The following is an 18751-nucleotide window of genomic DNA, read 5'->3' on the forward strand; positions in this document are numbered from 1 at the left end:
GTTCTCAACATGTAGCCTAACTACGAAGATGTAGATACTATCAAGTAATTAGCGTCAAGGTATCTATAAATAAGTATATGCATCACTCATTCCCTTCTTTCACATTCATTAGTCGTAACCCTAATATTCAAGAAAACTCACTCTAAAGGGTCTAACAAAAGGGCAAAAAAAAAGACATATCCGGTGTTACCTAGAGGCTAACCCATAAGAACATGTGAAAAGTATAAACACGCCAATATCCCAATTATTCTTCCGGTTCCCTTTTGTTTTCCCTTTACCAAGAACGTTAGACGAATTACCAAATAAAAAAATCCCATATAGATCGGACCGAATTCCGATAGATTTATCCAGAAAAGGAAAAAAAAGGACAGGAAAGAAAGAAAGATAGATAGATCGTAACTCGTGAAGGACAATATGCATACACCATCTGAACTGACCGGTTGAGCAAAAAGAAAAACGGAGAACAATCCCTTGAAAAGCAGGCGCCATGAATCCGCTCTATAAGTAGGAAAAGGAGAAGGATAAAAGCAGACGAAATACGAAACCATGATGTTATTGATTCCATTCGTGACCTGTAAAATTGGGGTCTGTCGCATTCAAAGCAAAATTTTGCTCGTACATAGTGCCAGATCCCGAGGCATTAAAGCTCCCGCTTATTTCGTCATCATCAAACCCAAACTCTCCGCCTGAACTTGCATCGAAACTATTTCGAGCACTGATATCACTCGGGTCATCTCCCGTGGATGTTGGAGCGATTTGGTCCCATTGTATAGTTTGCAAAGCTGGGTACTGAGCTAAGAGTGCTGCTGGAAGTGTGAACCCGCCACCGCCTGATTGGTTATTGTCAATGCCAGGGACCATCATGGTTTGCTGAACAGGTTGCAAATGTTGCTGCTGCTGCTGTTGCTGCTGCTCTAGATAATTTCGATTTCTCTCAATGGCCTCTTCGTCCAAAAGGGCTTTGATACAAGCGCGTCCAGCTTCTGATCGAAAATGACGGCCTAAAGCATCCGCACGAGCGAATCGTCGTCCACAGCCCCACTGACCACCCCCAGCGAGATCGCCGCGGCATACGAATTTCTTCTCGCCGGAGTGTAGACCCTCATGTCTCTTGCGATCATGTTGGCGTGCAAAGGCTTTTCCGCACACCGAACACACAAAGGGCCGCTCATCGGTGTGAGTTCGAAGATGAGAGCGTAAGTTATATGCGCGGGTAAACCGTTTCGGACAGAGACTACATTGGAAGGTGGCTGGATGCTTCTGAGTCCTCTTCGATTCACTTGGCGTTGCGCCTGGCCGCTGAGGGTCGGCGAGGTCAAGTATAACTTTCCTTTCAATAGAAGATGTCGACTGTCGACGTGTTGATCTGGATGCAGGTGATGCACTTCGCGAGCCTGGGTTGCTCAGGGAGCCTCCCATTTGATCAAATGGAGATAAAGAACGTGGGGATGAACCAAAGATCGCGTCTACGCTGCCGGCCGGTGATAGTGATTGGGAGTGGGAATGGTTACGAGGGGCCGGCTGTCCGAATGGGTCAGACTTGCTTCTTCCACGAGAGCCTAATTACACAAAGATTAGTGATGGAGAAAAAAAAATACTATTGAATGACAGCTTCTCAACCACACTTACGGGACGGAGGAGACAGTGCATCAAAATCATTTTCGTTTCCTGGACCGAAGCTAGGCATTCTAGATGGAGGCGCAAACTCCACGTTAATCGACGGCGGAGGAGCCATGTTGCTCATCTGATTCATATCCATGTTGGGCCCTTGCATGTTGACAATATCGTCTTGTGGGCCTGAGTAAGTGTCATGAGCTAGTGCAGGAAACTGCGTCATGTTCTGTTGCCCGCTTAATATGAATCCTTCGTTCAAATCTTGGGAAGGTAGTTGTGGCGAAATGTAGGGGCTATGATTAGGGCTCAAGCCTCGTTGATGCTGCTGTTGTTCTGATAACGTAAAACTATCCATTCCCAGAGTATTTTCATACAGAATAGGGTCATTTTGCGCTGCAAGAGAAGGAGAAGCACCATCCAATGGTTCAAAAGACTCTTGATGACCCGCGTAAGGAGAGTGATGAGACACTGACGAGACATCGGAATGCTCTGAGGGAGCGCGTCGATGACCCTGGAAGGCGGGGTTTTCTAGCATGCCCTGCCATTCTTGTGACGGATGACCCATGAATGCTGCACTCATGGGGTCGAGAGACGCACTTCGAGATTGTCGTGGCGAGTAAAATGGACCAGAAGTCATGGGCGGGGACGTATGGCTATTGCCGGGAGAAGAGTGATGTTCAGGTGATAATAGATGAGGAGAGCCCATGTGGCCCACCATTTCGCCCTGAGTCATTAGCTTAGCACCCTGTGTAGACTGACGTGATTGCTGCTGTTGCTGCGGATCTAGCAAAAGAGACGAATCAAAACTCGGTTGCATGCCCGTGTTATCGGTGGCGGCGGCATACTGAGAAAAATCATAGTCGGCAGGATTCGTATTGAGCAGATTGGAATAATTGCCCTCATGGTGAGCGGTTGTTTGCTCAATCTGATCAGCGAAGGTGGCTGCAAAGGCAGAGGAGAATTGGTCATTCTGAGCGACGAGGTTCTCGCGGTGGGAGGAGGTATGCGATGGCGCGGCTAGAAAGGCATTATTCACTCCGTACGCATTGGACTCGGCAAGCGATGATGGGAGGGCAAGATTTGAATAGGTTCCCGCCGTCGTCCCTAATGAAGATGAATCCAGCATAAGCCCAGCGGCAGAAGCATCGTGGTAGGGAGAGGGATGCGGCGATGGGCTGACATTCCGGCTATTCACGCTGGCGGAGGGAGAGCGACCGCGATTAGAATACTGGCCATGACTGTCCATGGCGGCCGAGTCAATCTGCCTTGCCTTGGTGTGCTTGTAAGAAATATGGCCTCGGGAGCACGATAAGTAAGGCTGTGCTCCGATTATCGACGCGGAATTCAACGTATGAGGAGCATGGACCAGGAGAGCAGCAGATAAAAAAGTGGAGGGGCAAAGCCGAGAACGAGAGGGAGAAGAGTTCGTATCGATGTGGGCTTGCTTGCGCGACGGAAAATCAGGGACAGCCCTCTGGAATATAAACTAGGAATCAGAATGGATAATTTGGTTCTGACTGGAGTTTCAAGTACCCCTTTCTGTCTTAATTCCTTGCCCCCAGGTCGTGCAGTACGGCGGTGGTGGGAGTGCTGGCAGTCAGTGAGACTCGAAAATGCCTTGCGATCAGCCTAGCCAGTGGCTGCCCACATGTATAGTAGTTCGGTGTTAGCCGCACGGAGCTACGTCGGAGTACACTTAGAAGTCATCAGGGGTATTGCGACAGAACTGCTCCGTAATGAGGAGGACAAAGAACAGAAATCAATGAAATAGCTGGAGGAATTCGTGATGAGACTGAGTCCGCGAGGAAGTTCAAGTTGGATGGATGAACGGGGGAGGAGCGTGACTTGTCGCCTGAGGCAGCAACCTGTGCTTGGCAGGGCGATACGTGACGTCGAGTCAACTCTGTTTTCTTATCATAATTACTGATCATCAGATAGAGGTATTTGTGTTTATTTGCTACTTATTTATGCTAGTTAGTCGTTATACAACGATGCAGGTATAGACAAGTCAGGTTCGCCATTAGGCACCTCCAATGCATATGTATGTCGCACCTGCAACCTGGTTGGTGCAACAAATTCTGCTGCCTAAGGTTGCCATTTTGGCTAGTTACTGCTAAGTTGTGACTGCATACTAACTACACACATAAGTGCACATATAGGGTGAGTTAGGTACCAAATTTTACCTAGATACCTGATAATAATGAACGTTCTATAATATATTCTCATTTGCTCTGACTCTGAGTAAGTCAAACACCACTATATAACCAACTAAAGATCATGGCCCAATTCAAACTGTTCAAACAAAGCAGCATCGTGCCAACTATAAGTTAAACATAGATATAAGTCATATAAAAGCCCTTTTTCTCCGTCTGCTCTCCAACAACCCAGTCTCAGAATGGACTTTAGATAACAGATGAAAGACAAAAAGTGGTGAAAGTCGCATGTGGTGGTGTAACGCACTCTGCAAGTATATACATGAAGCCAATGTCAAAGGTAAAGTCAAAAGTCAACATAGAAGCATAAGTAGACGAAGGTTAAGAGGTTCACAGGGAACAAAAAGAGCAGAAACAATGAAACGCCTTCAAATGCTACGACAGGGAAAATTTAGGTATTCCCCATCTACCACCCACACATTTTTGCCCATACCACATTAAGAGATGTCATGGATAGCATACTACAAGATTGTTTCAAACGCTTGAAATAGTCCGCATGCTCTTGTTTGGTTTCTCCTTGAGAGAAAGAAAGAAAAAGAACAAATACTGAAAGGTCGCAACAGGCGTACTGTACATAAAAAAATTAGAAGCCCTAATAATGGTCCATTTCTTCAATGAACACAAACAAAAACAAGGCAATGCGTCTTTTCAAGCTTTTTCAACGGCCAATGGGTCACATAAAGTTGTCTCGTCTCGGCATAGCTGTCGATGACGGCAAGAAAATTCATCGAATGTAAATGAATATAAAAGGCGTCGTCGATATTCCCAAAGGGGAAAAACAAAGACGTCGTAGGATAAACTCAGTAAAGTTATCCCAGCCACCTCATATCAAATGAAGCATCATGCTGAAGGTCTCTTTTTTCCAAAGACGATTCCTTCATCTTCCGATTCAATGTCTTCGTCATCGCAACCGTGGTGGTATGCCACGTCTTTAACAGCGTAGTGCTGAACTTTAGAGTTCCTAGGCGTGATTGTATCGCCAGTCCGAAGTATAGGAGAGACATAAGGAGTAGCATCCTGCTCCTTTTCTCTCTCTTCCAAATGTGTGTGAAGATAATCGCCAGAGAAGGATGAGGCACCCGAGACAATAGACGGCAAGCTTGGATGTGACACGCTTTGGGACATTTCACTTGCACACTCATCAACTGACATCGTCGAGATAGTGGCGGCCGACGGTGGTGAAGTCATCAGACCACTTTCAGATGAAAGTTGATTTGTGGATCCCATCGGACTTGCTTCCCCCGAAGCACCATTCCCATTATCATGTAAAGCGTCACTTGCAAGCTCCTCTTCAGACGGGGGGTGCTCTGCAGCCTGATGTAGCAATGCTTCTTTGGCGGTTCGAAAGTACTGATCAGATACCTCAGGAGTAACTTGTTCAGATCGAATACGGCGATGTCCCATTGATGGTGAAGTTGTCGCAGAGTCATTTCCTTGACTATGGGGCCGATTCTGCTCGTTCCATAGGGCTGGAGTCTGAACACGCCCGGTAGCAGAAGCAGTACTCCAAGCTAAACTCGGTTCAGAATGAGCATTTATTTCACTCCGAGCACTATCAATGAATCGCAACCGCTCATCACGTTGTTGTTCGACATCACCGGACAATCTCTTGTCCGCGCGAGGGCCAGCCCCCGTGAAGATCCCGCTCACACGGGGTGACGCCGGAGTACTCTGCGAGTTTGGAATATCAGAAGTAACATCTGATACCAATTCTTTTGTTGGCGGCATTGCTTTAACTGTTTTTGTTGAGGCCGTGGTTGACATAATCGACGGTATACGGTCCGAAGGATGAGGCCGAGGGGTATGATCCGTGAGAGACTCCGTATCCTGATTGCGGTCTTTTTCAAAGTACGAAGACTGCTCCGGGGTATCGTCAGGACTAGCAGTCACGCTTTGAGAAAGCGGGTGCTCTGACTCCCGCGCAGCCCTAAGGGGGCGGGGAATATCCTCGTCTCCCCGTAAGCTAGCTCGACGACTACTACCGGCACCAGTGATTTCTTTCGAAGACGCAACTGAATCAGCCGAAGATCCGGTTGCGCTTGCTGTCCGCTTACTATGACTCCGTCCTTCACGGCGGCCAACAAACCACTTGGCCATCTGTGATCGAACACGATCAACAAATGGAACTTTGCTGACTGCACTTGTGACTTCTTCGTTCGATACTTCAATCCGATTGCCTTTGCTCTGCGGGTCAGTCTTTTGCACCCAGTCGGCGGGATCTTCTTTCAAATCTTGTAGGACCCATTCATGAGTCTTGATCCCTTTGATAGTGATACGGTTTTGAGGATCCTTTGCTAGGAGGCGCCGCAAAAGATCATCCAGCTTGGGGTCGATGTCCTCATACACGAATTCATCGTCAAGTCGTTTGTTGCTATTCATCACACCATGACGCAGATCGGCATCAGTCTTGTTAAAGTCCATTTCGACCGGCTTCAGGCGCTTCTTTGGAATGAATAGCTCATTCTTGCCAATCGACTGAAATAGACTGTATTCGTCATCCGAAACAAAAGGAAGGCGACCGAAAATCATGCCGTACAGAGTGACGCCCAAAGACCAAATATCGATGGCGCCTGTGATTTTCGGGCCTTTGCCCTTAGCGTCAACATAGTCATCACCACTATAGCAAAGCTCGGGTGCATAGAACGCCGGAGTGCCGACAGTCTTGGAGAGTTCTCCACGGGCATCGTCCAGTTCAGTGGCATCGGTCTCGGTAACCTGCTCTTCTTCTTCATCCCGGATAGGGCGGCCTAAATAAGACACTCCGAAGTCGGAAATCTTGACTTGGCCTTTGGCCGTGACGAGCAGATTTGCGGGTTTAATATCGCGATGTATGATACCCTGGTAGTGCAAGTATTCCAAGCCCAACACTGCGTCTCGAAAAGCATTACGAGCTTGCTCGATGGTAAGACATGGTACATAAGATAGATCATCGTCATCGGTGAAATGATCGGTTTCCGATGACGAATAGCCGAACACGCTGGATGCTGTGCTATATCGTCTTTCCAGTGGGTATTCAGATGCATAAGCGCCGTACATACTGCCCTCAACTGCCGCTAAGACTGATTCATGCATGTGACGCTCAAACTCCGATGCTGAACTATTGTACGATTGACTTGGTGAGGATGTGTGGTTGTCTGCAGAGTCATGGTGGCCGACATTGCGGCTGACAGACCGTGACAGTGTTAAATCCGGCCCAAGCTCTTCATCCGATTCCCCGCCATGCTCTAAACTCCAGGCGGGAATCAAGTGTCGATGGTTGTTTTGTGCTTGTGCCCGGTGTCTTTCACGCGCACGCTCCCTGCGCTTCCGTTGGCTCTGAAGGGTGCGGATGAAGTGTTGGCCTTCTTCCTCGAAAAAAGCTGAATCTGGGATGCCGTTTTTCTCTCGTTCAATGCGCAGCCTGTCCATTTGCACAATCTCCTTGACACCCTTCTTTCGCCATTTGATCTCCCCATTTTCGACATATTCTAATACAATGTACACTTTTTGACGATTGGGGTCATCGATAACTTCCAGGAGACTGACCACATTTGGATGCCGAGCTTTTTTGAGAATGGCGACTTCTTTCTTAACCTTATCTTCTGGGTTTCCTAGTTTTCCCAAACGGCGGCGCTTAGAGTAACGCTGGACAATTTTGATAGCAACAGGTTGTTTGGTGGGAAGATGGCGGCCGAGTTTCACTTTTCCGTGTTCTCCTCGTCCCAGCTCTTCGAGAACTTCGTAGTCATTGATAAGCTTGTTACCGGTGTGGTGGTCGCGTTCTACTTCGGCGGTGTGAGTTCTGAAATATCAAAGGGTTAGTTAAATTTAGAGGGTTTTTTTTTCTCGCTCATATAGCAAAAGGAATTATGAAACCAGAAAAACTACTCACTCTTTGGGCGGTTGAAGATGTGTTGGGTGGAGGTACGGGCTGAATGTGTATGGTTCGTCATCAGAGCCGACTGAAGGAGATGTACGGAAAGTACGGCCTGTAAATAAGCCGGGGCTGGAGACCGGAGTACTGCCCGCGGTTCGTGGACCGTGAGAAGAATAGTCAGATTGTTTGAGATACTCGCTCTGTGACGGATAGGAACTGCGGCCTCGAAGGGAGGGCTGATAAGGAGGTGGATGAACTTGCGATTGTAAGACTGCGTATGACTGGTCAGGGTAAACGGGGAAATCGGCAGAGGTGTTGACAGGGTGCATCGTCGGAGTAAGAGGTTGGCTGAATGACGATTCGAGTTGTGATGACAATCTTCTCGCTAGGGAAGGGCGGTAAGGTAGGCCGCTAGACGGTTCCGTTGGCGCATTGGATACGGATTCTTCGTTCATGGCCTGGAGAGAACTCGAAGAGGTCTTCGCAGAAGATGCTTTCGAGTTGCTGGATGAATGTGGCATAAAATGTATTTGATGGTGGGATGGATGCGGTTCTCCCCTATAACCAGATAGCTTCAGACCATGCTTGGATGCCAGCATCCTATTTGCAAACGAGAGGCTCGACTCGGAAGAAGACGAGGTTGTGGGTTGAGTCGAAGCGTGTGTGCTGCTTGACCCGCTATGCCTAGCCTCTGTCGGATCATCGCGGGGATGGCCGTGAGTCTGAGAGCCCGCATCAGAACTGGTCTGTTGTTGCCGGTCATGATCATGGGCTGCTGTGCGCTCAACGTCTTCAAGGCCAGCGTGGGATGATCGCCGTTCAAACAGCCCCATGGTTGTTTAAGGACGCTACCAATTGTCTTCGCTATGCAACGGGTACATCCTCTTTTCGCAAAGAGCGTTTATGAAAGAGCGCAGGAAGTTGTAGCTGCTGGGTCGTCGCTCCGTGCGTCCTCTGGAAAGGATACCCTCATTCCTCTGGGTGTGAGTGCGCGAGGGTCAACGTAGGCATGGAAGAAACGAACAAGAATTCGTAAAGGGGATGCAGGTGACGTCGATGCGGTCGGCGGGCGCACGTTTTCCTCCTCGCCAATCTGCGGAGGACCCGAGCTGCGACGAAGCTGAGCGGGAGTAATTCAGAAGCGCCGAATGATCGTTATCTAGAGGAGAGGGGGGAAAGGGAAAAAGCTATATAGTGGGCGTAAGGGATGTGGGCGATGGCATGGTCGTCGAGGAGAGGTCGTGTCGTGTGGTTGAGAGGCAAGGACGTAAACTGGGAAGGTCCAGCGGCAGTGACTGGCCGAACCACAGGTGGGGTCCTCAGTCAGCAGCCGAAAAAAGTGCGAGTGCGATGACAACTCAATGTGGATTCCATGAACGTTTGACATTAAAAAATTTAATTATAAAATAAAATAAAATAGCGGAGACAACATTAGATCTTTTCCAGAGTAAATACGAGGCTCGTACGATGGCAGAAGATTGTTCTGTCTGTTGTTTTTTGTCTCTTGTGTTGGTCTCTGTTCGGTGTAACGAGTGGTAACGAGTAAGTATATATAGCTCTTGCCCTTATACAAGTGAATAATGTTCCGTTTCATCTCTCCCTGTTCCCCATCGGCGATCATATCGAGCACAACTGCTGAGTGAAGGGAAAGAAAAAAGGTGCTACGTATTCAGAGCCTTGTTGCTGGCATGGTAGAAGGGAAAGACTGATTGGCTGTATGGGATATTACCGTATTATTACCCCAGCCATTGGTAGATTGCGATCCACCGCAAGTAGCATCGATGTACGGCTTATACCGGATGTGGTATAGCCGGTAATAGTCAGGTACTAAAGTTACGCAGTGCGTACATCGTCATCCTGTACTCTACTTAACTACGGACGGAGGAATAAATTGGCCAGTAGCTGCGAACTGGTGGTTGCTAGCATATGCAGCTAGATATTTAGTACGCCGTGCGTACTACACACTAAGAGAAATTATAAACGCGGTAGCATCAGAAGACGGCAAGCAGGTCTAAAAGAGCGAACAACTCAACAGTTTCAAAAAGATTCGGGACTAGAAGACGTTAGCTACGCTCGAAGTATATAGTCTTGTTTTGCAGACCTGCGCTGCGGGCATGAGATTGGGCAGTTACAATACTAACCGCCTAAGCTAATCTTACTCTGCCCGTCTCGACTCTCCACGTTTGATTTTGATGGTCCGTGAGCGTCTGCTATGGACCCTAGTTTGCTGAAGAGGAAAAAAGAAGTTACAGTTTACCAGGGGGCAGATATGATTTGGTGGTTAGACGCATTATTGTCTAGCCGTCCGTGTATGCAGTTGTATTCGTACTGCATGCTGGTGCATGACATATGCAAAAAGTAGTGTCCTAAAAAGCGTACGGAGGTGCGCACATCCTCCCCCCTCCGGCCCGGAAAAAATCTTGAGTTGAATGATGAACCAAGCAATTGTTCCATCAACTAGCTGACCCGTACCATGCTACTGGAAGAGTCACGAGTCATGCACTCAGTAGCCACTCAACAAATGTTAGCTAGTTAGTTAACATGCATGCTGTCGTCCTCGTCGCAACCATATACGTGTATCGTAAGGCTAGCCGACTCCGTAATCTGTCGTAATATAAAAGAAAAAAGCCCTGCTCAGACCTCGTTCCAAGGCTTAATCAGCGTCAGCGTTAGACTCGACTCGTTATGGATCCAACCGCGAGATTCTTATTAGCTACTGGCCCCGTAGCAGAGTCCTTATTGGCCTGTATCGGCTCCAGTTGCCCCATCCACAACCCCACTGCGACCTTGGAAGCTCACGGATCAGTGATCAGCCCAGCATGATTGGACCGTCGCAAGGCGGGTCTGCTGGTGGCGCCGTGGCCGGTCCCGTTTTGTGCGGTCCCCACTCCATTTTAGCATCTGGCCAATCATATCCATATGTATTCTACCGCAACTAGTTATCTGGCCATTTCTCATCTGATATCTAGCGAGTTATCTGGTGGCAAAGAACAGAGTAACACATTTCACCTCAATTAACCCGTAATCATGAGATAACGACCCTGTATCCGTTATGTAGTGTTGGACGCGGCTTTTAGTTTCCAGGTCGTGCGTTCGCCAAAGTTACCTAAACAACACAATCCTTACGGGAATAGTTAGTGGGTTCAACTAAGCATTGATCAAAATACGCAGTGAGAAATATTGCATGCAAAATGCATATTACAGAGCCATATCCAATGGAAATAATGGCCATTCGAAGCCTCACGAACCAAGCTGTCAAGAATCGGCCACTTTGTTCTGTCCAGTCTCCTGACTCGTACAGCATACAGGGCAAAGCTCGGCGCATTTATTCACATGCGTAATGTGATTGTATATAATACATACTACATAGTCCGCATGTACGGGGGTACAGCTCTGGGGGTAAGCCAACGAAGCTTCATTTACATTCAACACCTGCTTAGTCGAGGCCTGCTAAACTTAGTAGGCTTAAAATTGCCTCATGTCCGTTACTAGGCTACTGGCAGCACTCCGTACTTCGTACGATATAACTTTTAGTATAACGAGTTAACAACTAACAACTAGTTGATTCGTAGTTGCAGAGTGATCTGTCAATGCCCGCCATTTCCCTGCAAGTTGCAACCAACCCCAAAGTCTCTTTAAGCATAGCTGCCCAGGAGCCTAAACCTTTTAACCAGTGGCAACAATACGTTTTTTCTTCTCTCAAACTCTCGAGTCAATGCTAGGCAAACGGACTAAGGCGGAGAAAAGGAAGAAATCATTGCAATTAGGTGGCTTGACGCAACTAAGGTCTTAAGTTACTACGTACCCCAGGCGCTCTTCATTCAAGCATCAAAGCATCAAGCCATAAAATACAAGCAGCGTTTTTCCTCCCTAACATTGGCATCCATTCCAGAACATTCGTCTTGTATTCAATTGACTTTTGTCTTGTTTGTTACCTGTGGAACGAGCCGCTTACAGTTACGGCCCGCTTCCCGCGTATCACTATCGTCACTATCGTGCTGCACTTCAGCTACATGTATGTAGGATTGCAAAGAGGTGATATTATTCGAGCTGGGCCAGGTCCATATCTTGCAAGCCATCTCTCATTTGCCAACCAAAGCCAATCCCTGCAAAGTCATTCGCATACAAACCGAACGACTACGAAGTATATAATCAACTATCAAACCATCATTTCCTTGCCATGTTTAGTGCAGATAAGTCTATCGAATCATCGATCAGTACTCCGTAGAGCACAGACGATAAGTAGCCATCGGCCTATGCCTCATTGAGGTTTACATGCAGGGAATGCCGTCATTTTTCAAACTCGTTTACCCCATCTCTTTATTTTATTATATGCATGAATGATTATCCTTAGGGGGCCATTGGTTGGTGCCGCCATGAAACAGTGTCGCACGTTCGAGCACATAACGATAGTTTACCTCCTCTTTAGAATACAAAGTAGGTTATCACTAATTACTTTCATACTGAACTGGCCCCGGCTGTTTTACCACCCAGGGCTAGCACGGAGTAGCACTAGCTGGATCATTTCCCATATCCCTGCCGTCTGTTCTACACCAGACAGTACCACGTTTTACATAGGCAACTAAACGAGACTAAAAGAAACTTCAATGCGGGTGCTGCTGTAAGCACGAGACAGTTGTAACTTGTAGCTAGCTTAGAGGTACAATACATCTTTACGTACTCGTAGCCACCTAACTATCAACTATGACTACATACTTTCGAGAAGCATGAAGTTATTTCCTCGCAGAACTCGACAAAACTACAACAACCATGACGACGATAGTATGGATGGCAAATGAGAAGGGCCTAAGAAAAATCTACAAGTCCGTTGAAAATGACACAAAGAGGCCCAAGTCAAACGGGCACCAAGAAAGAAAAGCCCGACTCTGTCCTGATTCGACCGAACAATGCCCGACGGCCTGCGACTAGCCGTCTGTATGTATACCCTGGGTAACTGGCTTCTTTCTTTCTCTCTCATTTTCGAGAGTGTTGGCTCTTGAATCGTTGATTCGAGTCGATGATATGCATATATATATATATATACTACTAGTTAGTACGAAGGACAATTCTCAGGTTAATCACGCATGAGAGTAACTTAGGTCGTCTGCTAACTAACGAACTGTATGGCATCTCATTTGCCAGCACTCCCGGCCCTTGCATAATTCCTTCATATATGCTGAATAGTAATACACGTACGCAGTGGACTGCGGGCATATCGCTCTATACGTTGCTGCTTGTCAATGGTGGCTAGAGTCCCTATACTGCGGGCTGTTCGCATTAATATCTGCATCTGCAAGTGGATGTCCCCCTTGCCCCCCCCTCTTCCTGCACAAATGATAGGTCCCTTGACGGATGCCGTACAACATGTATGCACAAATATTGGGACTATTCTGCTGCTGTGCACCGCCGAGAATGAATTCCAAGACCAGTGCAATGCAATATTATGCGTGGCAGCTAGAATCTATGATATGTCGGTGCATGGTAGACGACGCCTTGGAAGTGATGGGCCATTGGGATGTAGACTCGTCTAAACGTAGCAATCCAACGTTACTCGTGCATCAGCCACGGCCCTCAATAGTGCAAATCAAACATTGAGGGTATACTGGCCAGATGTTCATAGATGATAAAAACGCGCGTTGCCAGGGCAACGGCGATGTTTACTTGCGGGCGAGTATCATCCGCTTTGAAACAAGCCACAGCCCGCGCATCGATCCAATGGGTCGATCACCATGGCAAGTCCAGACCGTGACACCCGCCTGTTTACGTGCCCCGCCTGCTGTCCACGGGGGTCTTTAAAGATAGACCGATCTTACTTTCAGCTGCTGCTGTCTTTACTGAGCTACGGTCTACCTGACTGACAGACTGAAGCTATCATCGCCATTGTCCGTTCGGCGCAAAGGAAAAGCTTCCATGTTCTGAGCTCCCCAGGGCCCGTCCATCCTTGTATGGAACCCCTCTGGGGAATATAGACGAAAACGACACGCGGGGCAGTAGCACATGTGCTGCGTTAAAATGCCTTACAGCGGCCTTCTAAGTCGAGGCCTCCTCCTGTGCAACATCTGGGCTGTGGCCGCCGCATCAGCCCCTTACGTCCCGACGCATATCTTCACTTCGCACGCCTCAAATACCAGCTTTGCGCTTGTCCTCCAACCAAAGGGTGACCAGACCGGGGTTGAGCTTCTCTCGTTGAACTTGTCAACCATCAACGCCAGCAGTCCCCAGTACACAGTCCTCTACAATGACGTTCCCTTCTCCTCCGCGGATAACGATGCGTTTGTGCCCATGTCCGATTCGAATGGATCCTTGACGGTATTCACGGGGAATTGCCAAGCGTCGCAAAATGCGTCGCCGATGCTGTGGACTTTTCAGCCCGATAACAACAGTTCCATTGGTAATGGCACTTGGGTTTCGTCGCTGGTCAATGGGAAAAGCACGGCAGGGACAACAAATACTACGACTGGTCCGGGGTATCTTGCGAGGGGATTTGGGTTTGGCTCTTCGAATGACACAAGGCCTGACTATTATACATTCGGCGGCATGTGTCCATTTGACAATAGCACTCAGGCCGACTGGATGTCGGCAGCGGAATACTCCAACCAGATGACGATGCTGGCTCAGGCGAATTCCTCATCAGAATTTTCCGGCTTCATTGAACAACAGTCTGAATCATCAAACTCGCCGATTGCCGAGGCCGGTTATACCATCACTCCCCTCCAGATGACAAGCTCCACAACCACAGGCGGCAAAACAGTCCAGCAGGAAAACTTCCTTTTTATCGGAGGAAATACACAAAGCGCGTTTCTGAATATGTCTACCTTGGCTCTGTTTTCTCTGCCTGAGGCCAGTTGGACTTATATTTCCGTAAGCTCGGAAGCGGAATCCAGCAGGACCGATCTGGCAATCCGCGACGACAATCAAATCGAGCCGAGATCCGGGCACAGTGCAGTGGCATCTTTGGATGGGAGCCAAATCATTGTTTTTGGTGGATGGGTGGGTGACACCAGCACACCAGCTGAACCTCAGTTGCTGGTTCTCGATGTCGGCGAGGATTATGGTGGCTCGGGGGAATGGTCGTGGTCAACCCCAGAACCTACTGGCTCAGGACCTGCAATAGGCTCAGGCATTTATGGTCATGCAACAACAATGCTTCCTGGAAATGTGATGATGATATCAGGTGGCTATGTCATACCATCAACGACGACAACATCAAAACGAGAGTCGTCGACAAGCCTTCAGGCAAGCTCCCAGGTCTACCTATACAACTTGACTTCAAACGCATGGATGTTCTCATACACCAGCGTTAACTCTTCAAATTCAAACACTGGTTCTGGTCCACTGGCTACCTCGGGAGAAAAAGCTGGACTAGGCGTGGGAGTATCTGCCGGAGCCATCGCAGTTGTTTGTGCCGGTTACTTCTTTTGGTCTCGTAAGCGCTGGCGAAACCGTCGTCGTAGGGATCAAGAGCTACGCAAGTTAGCGCTCGGAGCAGAGCGTTCCAACATTTGGAGTGAACCTGGGCTTGAATCCAGCTACCGAGGGGATGCCGCCCTGAGAAACACCATCCTTGAGAATCTATACAACCCCGGGCCAAGTCATCACTATAGCGCAGTTCCGCCTTCAAATAGTAGCACCGAAGCAGGAGTAGGGGCAGGAGCAGAAGGAAGTGGACTGCTGTATGAAGTGCCAAGTCCACCTAGAGGGCTTCGTAGAAGCTTGTCCAATCGACCTCAACGAATACAGTCAGCATTGTGGTACGAGGATAACAGGATCAGCTATGGCACTGGCTCTATTCACCCGATTGACGAACGAGAAGAATTCGAAATGCCCCCCGAGCAGTCATCGGAAAAGGATCCAGAGAGCGAAAGCTCGAAAAACTCCTCGAGGTTTTCCGATCCTTTCGTGGATCCGCCCTCCCCTACGCGTGTAGTTGCGACTGTTGCCTTTCATGAAAAGACAATACCACGACAGCAGGAGAGTACGGCGAGTGCATCAGTACGCGAAGGAAAAACTCGAGCTATTTCTCCAGAGAAGAATGACAGAACACATTCTGATTTATCCGACTCGTCCAGGTCTGGAATCTCGGAATTGTCAATTCAACGATCTGACTTTGCATCTCAAAGGCCGTCAACTCATCTTTTTCAGTCGGCGATACCAACACTAGAACCCTCATCGTCGTTAAATTATGGTAATAGCACAGCCAGTGGACGTAGTTCCCCAGAGAAGGCATCCTTGCAAGCAATTCGAGCCGAGATTCTGGACAGTGGTATGAGGTGGCCATTTGAACAATCAGACTCCTTCTCAACATCTTCCAGTCCGCACAAACGGTCACGATCAGCTATGGAGGGGGACACTCTCTTGGGATCAGGACCTGAGTGGTCAACGCCGCCCGAATCTCCTACAAGGCTGTCTCAGACAGACAGAGAAAGCAAACACAGCAGCAGTAGCGGCAATAACAACAATAGCAACTCTTTGACATGGATGGGAAGCATCCGGAAGACACTATCGACTGCCAGAAGGGCCGTCCTTGGCAATAACCTCGACGACGAGGCGGAGAAGAATCCTGCAATGTTGGAAATTACATCGCCTGTCGATTTTGATGATGAGTCCTTGAAACTGTCAAGACGAGCATCGAATGCCTCCGACTCTAATTTACGGCGCAAGCAAGGCCCCAAGGACTGGGCTGTAGAAGGCACCACACGAAACAGTTTAGCGTCGTCATCGCTTCCATCTCCAGCTCGTCGCTGCCGGCGTCGTATGCATGAGCATGAGAATAACAACAATGATGATAATGACGTTGACGACGCTTTTAATGACGACATGGATATTATTGATCCTGATTATGATAATGATGATGATTATGGCGAAGGTGACGGTTTCGATGAAGAAGAAGATAATTATTCAGAAGACTGGGACGTCGAAGCTGCTGCAGAGGGACGTCTGGTTCAGATAACTTATACGGTTCCCAAGGAGAAACTGAGAGTTGTCAATGCAGGAGTTGGTGATCGCGTTATTGGAGATGCTGATGATGATGACGACGATGTTGCTGCTCCCTCCTCTGCTCAAGTAGTTAACCCCCAGGAATCTGCAGAAGGGAAATGATTGATCTTCTGTAGATCTCCCACTATATTTGTCTCTTTGAGTCGTGTTTCTGATTTTTTTTCCCCGTCCCGTCTCATCTCGGACCTTGATTATATGTGACTTACGCTTTGTTCAGGTGGCAGATTGGTAGGAACTGAGCACGAACCGGATACAAGTGGCATTGTGCTCGATATGGTGCTAATTTAGGGGGAATATTTCTTTCAATGTATATACTTTCTGATCTTGTACGACTGCCGGGATGGGGCACTGTGTGCTTTTTTCTCTTCTCGTTTGTTTCATAGATGATATGTATACTCCATATTCTTAGTTCGCATTATTAAAGATGATATTTGTGTTATAGGAACTGATAAAGTGTAAAATAAAATTTTTTTGCGGTGTACAGCTGACAATTACCTAGGCACTTCGTGTCACGTGTTGAAAGAAACCCTATATTGGAATTAGCTCATTCCGAGAACAATTCAAAGCCTGAAATTCCACTCCATGAAAATATATATATATGTATTAACGTATGTAGCATATAACTAACAAGAATTACAAAAGTATTTTTCAAATTCTACTTTCTCAGTTGTCCAGATATAAAGCTCAGCCACTACCTGCTCGGCGCGACACGATGAGTTCTCCCAACCGATCCAAGAAATCGCAAGAATATATATCTGAGATCGAGAGTGTCGCGCTCATTTCTTCAAAAACCCAACTTAGCAATGCAGTTGTTATCAAAGAATCCATTCCATAATCATTCAATGACTCGCCGGGTGATATATCGTCCTATTGCAGCGCGAAGATCGCTATTATCTTATTTGTCTAGACACGAGAAATGTTCTCCCTTTCTTCGTCACTAGTTTGTGCACGTTTCAACAGGTCTCTTGTCTGGGTACTGCCATCGTCTGCACCGTTGGCTTGCATTGGTGACGATTCGCCGGTATGGTGGGGAGAAGAGTGAGAGAATCGACTGTCCTTCAACCACGGTGGATTGGAGCCCAATTCTGGTGTAAGGCTTGTACTCCAAGCAACTACACCCGTAGGGTTAGCCGACTGAAGCCAGATAGATGATCGTAGCAAGCTGTGCAGATCCGATTCTGACACGGGTGTCATCTGGAGGCTTTCCGCACGGTGCAATACCTGAGAGCCTGGAGAAGATTGAGCAAGGTGTCCAATTCCTTGGACGGGCCCTAGGTGTAAACAATGTGATGGTTGTCCCTTTTGTGACAGATAATTTGAAAAGGTGGCCAAAAATTGGTTGGCGGCGGAATATGCACTTTGTCCATGAATTCCCAGTACAGCTGAAATGGACGACAGCATGATAAAGTCAAGCCGGCTATTTTCAAGGCATGAATATAAGTTCAGTGCACCTTTTACCTTTGGATGTAGGATCCTCTGATAATCTGCATACGCCATATCTTCAAACAATATTGCCTGAAAGGTTCTCAGTATTTTTTTTTGGTCGCAAGCATTCAACACTGCTAAACAATGATAACCTACCTTGTAATCCATCGTGCCATGGATGATCCCCCCAAGAGGTGAAAAATCTGGCTTTAAACCGTAAAAAAGTGATTCGACGTCGTCCTTGTTTGTGACATCGTATGAAACCGCTTTGATCTTGACACCTACTATATCAATCTCTTGCAAATATTGTCTTGATGCGTTTAAGAGTGACTTGACTGGCTCGCTTCAGTACCAATCAAGCAGTCTGGGCTTTTTGATTGTATCATTGGGTTCTGCGAAGCGGCTTGTGTTGCTGCAACTGCAATTGCAGAATATGCTGAGAGCAAAGTAGGGCCGTTCAAAAGTGCCCTCTTCCTGAATGGGTTTCCGCCATTCTCCCCGGATGGATCGGATGCTATTCTTGCTGATCGAGTTGGTCAAATCATCAAGTTTCCGACTTGTCATGCTGTGGTATCCAATGATCCCATTTTTTTCAGGGATCATTGGCATTATACAACCTCAGTGATGAGACTAAGGCTCGATTGGT

The 18751-nt window shown here is 47.7% G+C and overlaps 3 protein-coding genes across 3 annotated transcripts, besides 1 other annotated feature; 1 reads left to right on the forward strand and 2 right to left on the reverse strand.

Annotated features, from left to right (window-relative positions):
* Positions 1 to 552: 552 nt before the first annotated feature.
* Positions 553 to 2860, reverse strand: UA08_05636 (hypothetical protein; the record flags this gene model as incomplete). Its single annotated transcript, XM_020267927.1, has 2 exons — positions 553 to 1559; positions 1630 to 2860. 2 exons carry the CDS (start codon positions 2858 to 2860, stop codon positions 553 to 555), a joined length of 2238 nt encoding a protein of 745 aa, XP_020119120.1.
* Positions 2861 to 4667: 1807 nt separating this feature from the next.
* On the reverse strand, positions 4668 to 8516 carry UA08_05637 (hypothetical protein; the record flags this gene model as incomplete). Its single annotated transcript, XM_020267929.1, has 2 exons — positions 4668 to 7608; positions 7699 to 8516. The coding sequence occupies 2 exons, from the start codon at positions 8514 to 8516 to the stop codon at positions 4668 to 4670; spliced, it is 3759 nt and encodes a 1252-aa protein (XP_020119063.1).
* A 5179-nt stretch (positions 8517 to 13695) lies between these two features.
* Positions 13696 to 16782, forward strand: UA08_05638 (hypothetical protein; the record flags this gene model as incomplete). Its single annotated transcript, XM_020267930.1, has 1 exon — positions 13696 to 16782. The coding sequence occupies one exon, from the start codon at positions 13696 to 13698 to the stop codon at positions 16780 to 16782; it is 3087 nt and encodes a 1028-aa protein (XP_020119062.1).
* Positions 16442 to 16581: a repeat region (Identified by RepeatMasker using a combination of RepBase library and repeat library created with RepeatScout).
* Positions 16783 to 18751: the final 1969 nt, after the last annotated feature.

Source organism: Talaromyces atroroseus, assembly GCF_001907595.1.
Source record: "Talaromyces atroroseus strain IBT 11181 chromosome Unknown scaffold_7, whole genome shotgun sequence".
Lineage (NCBI taxonomy): Eukaryota > Fungi > Ascomycota > Eurotiomycetes > Eurotiales > Trichocomaceae > Talaromyces > Talaromyces atroroseus.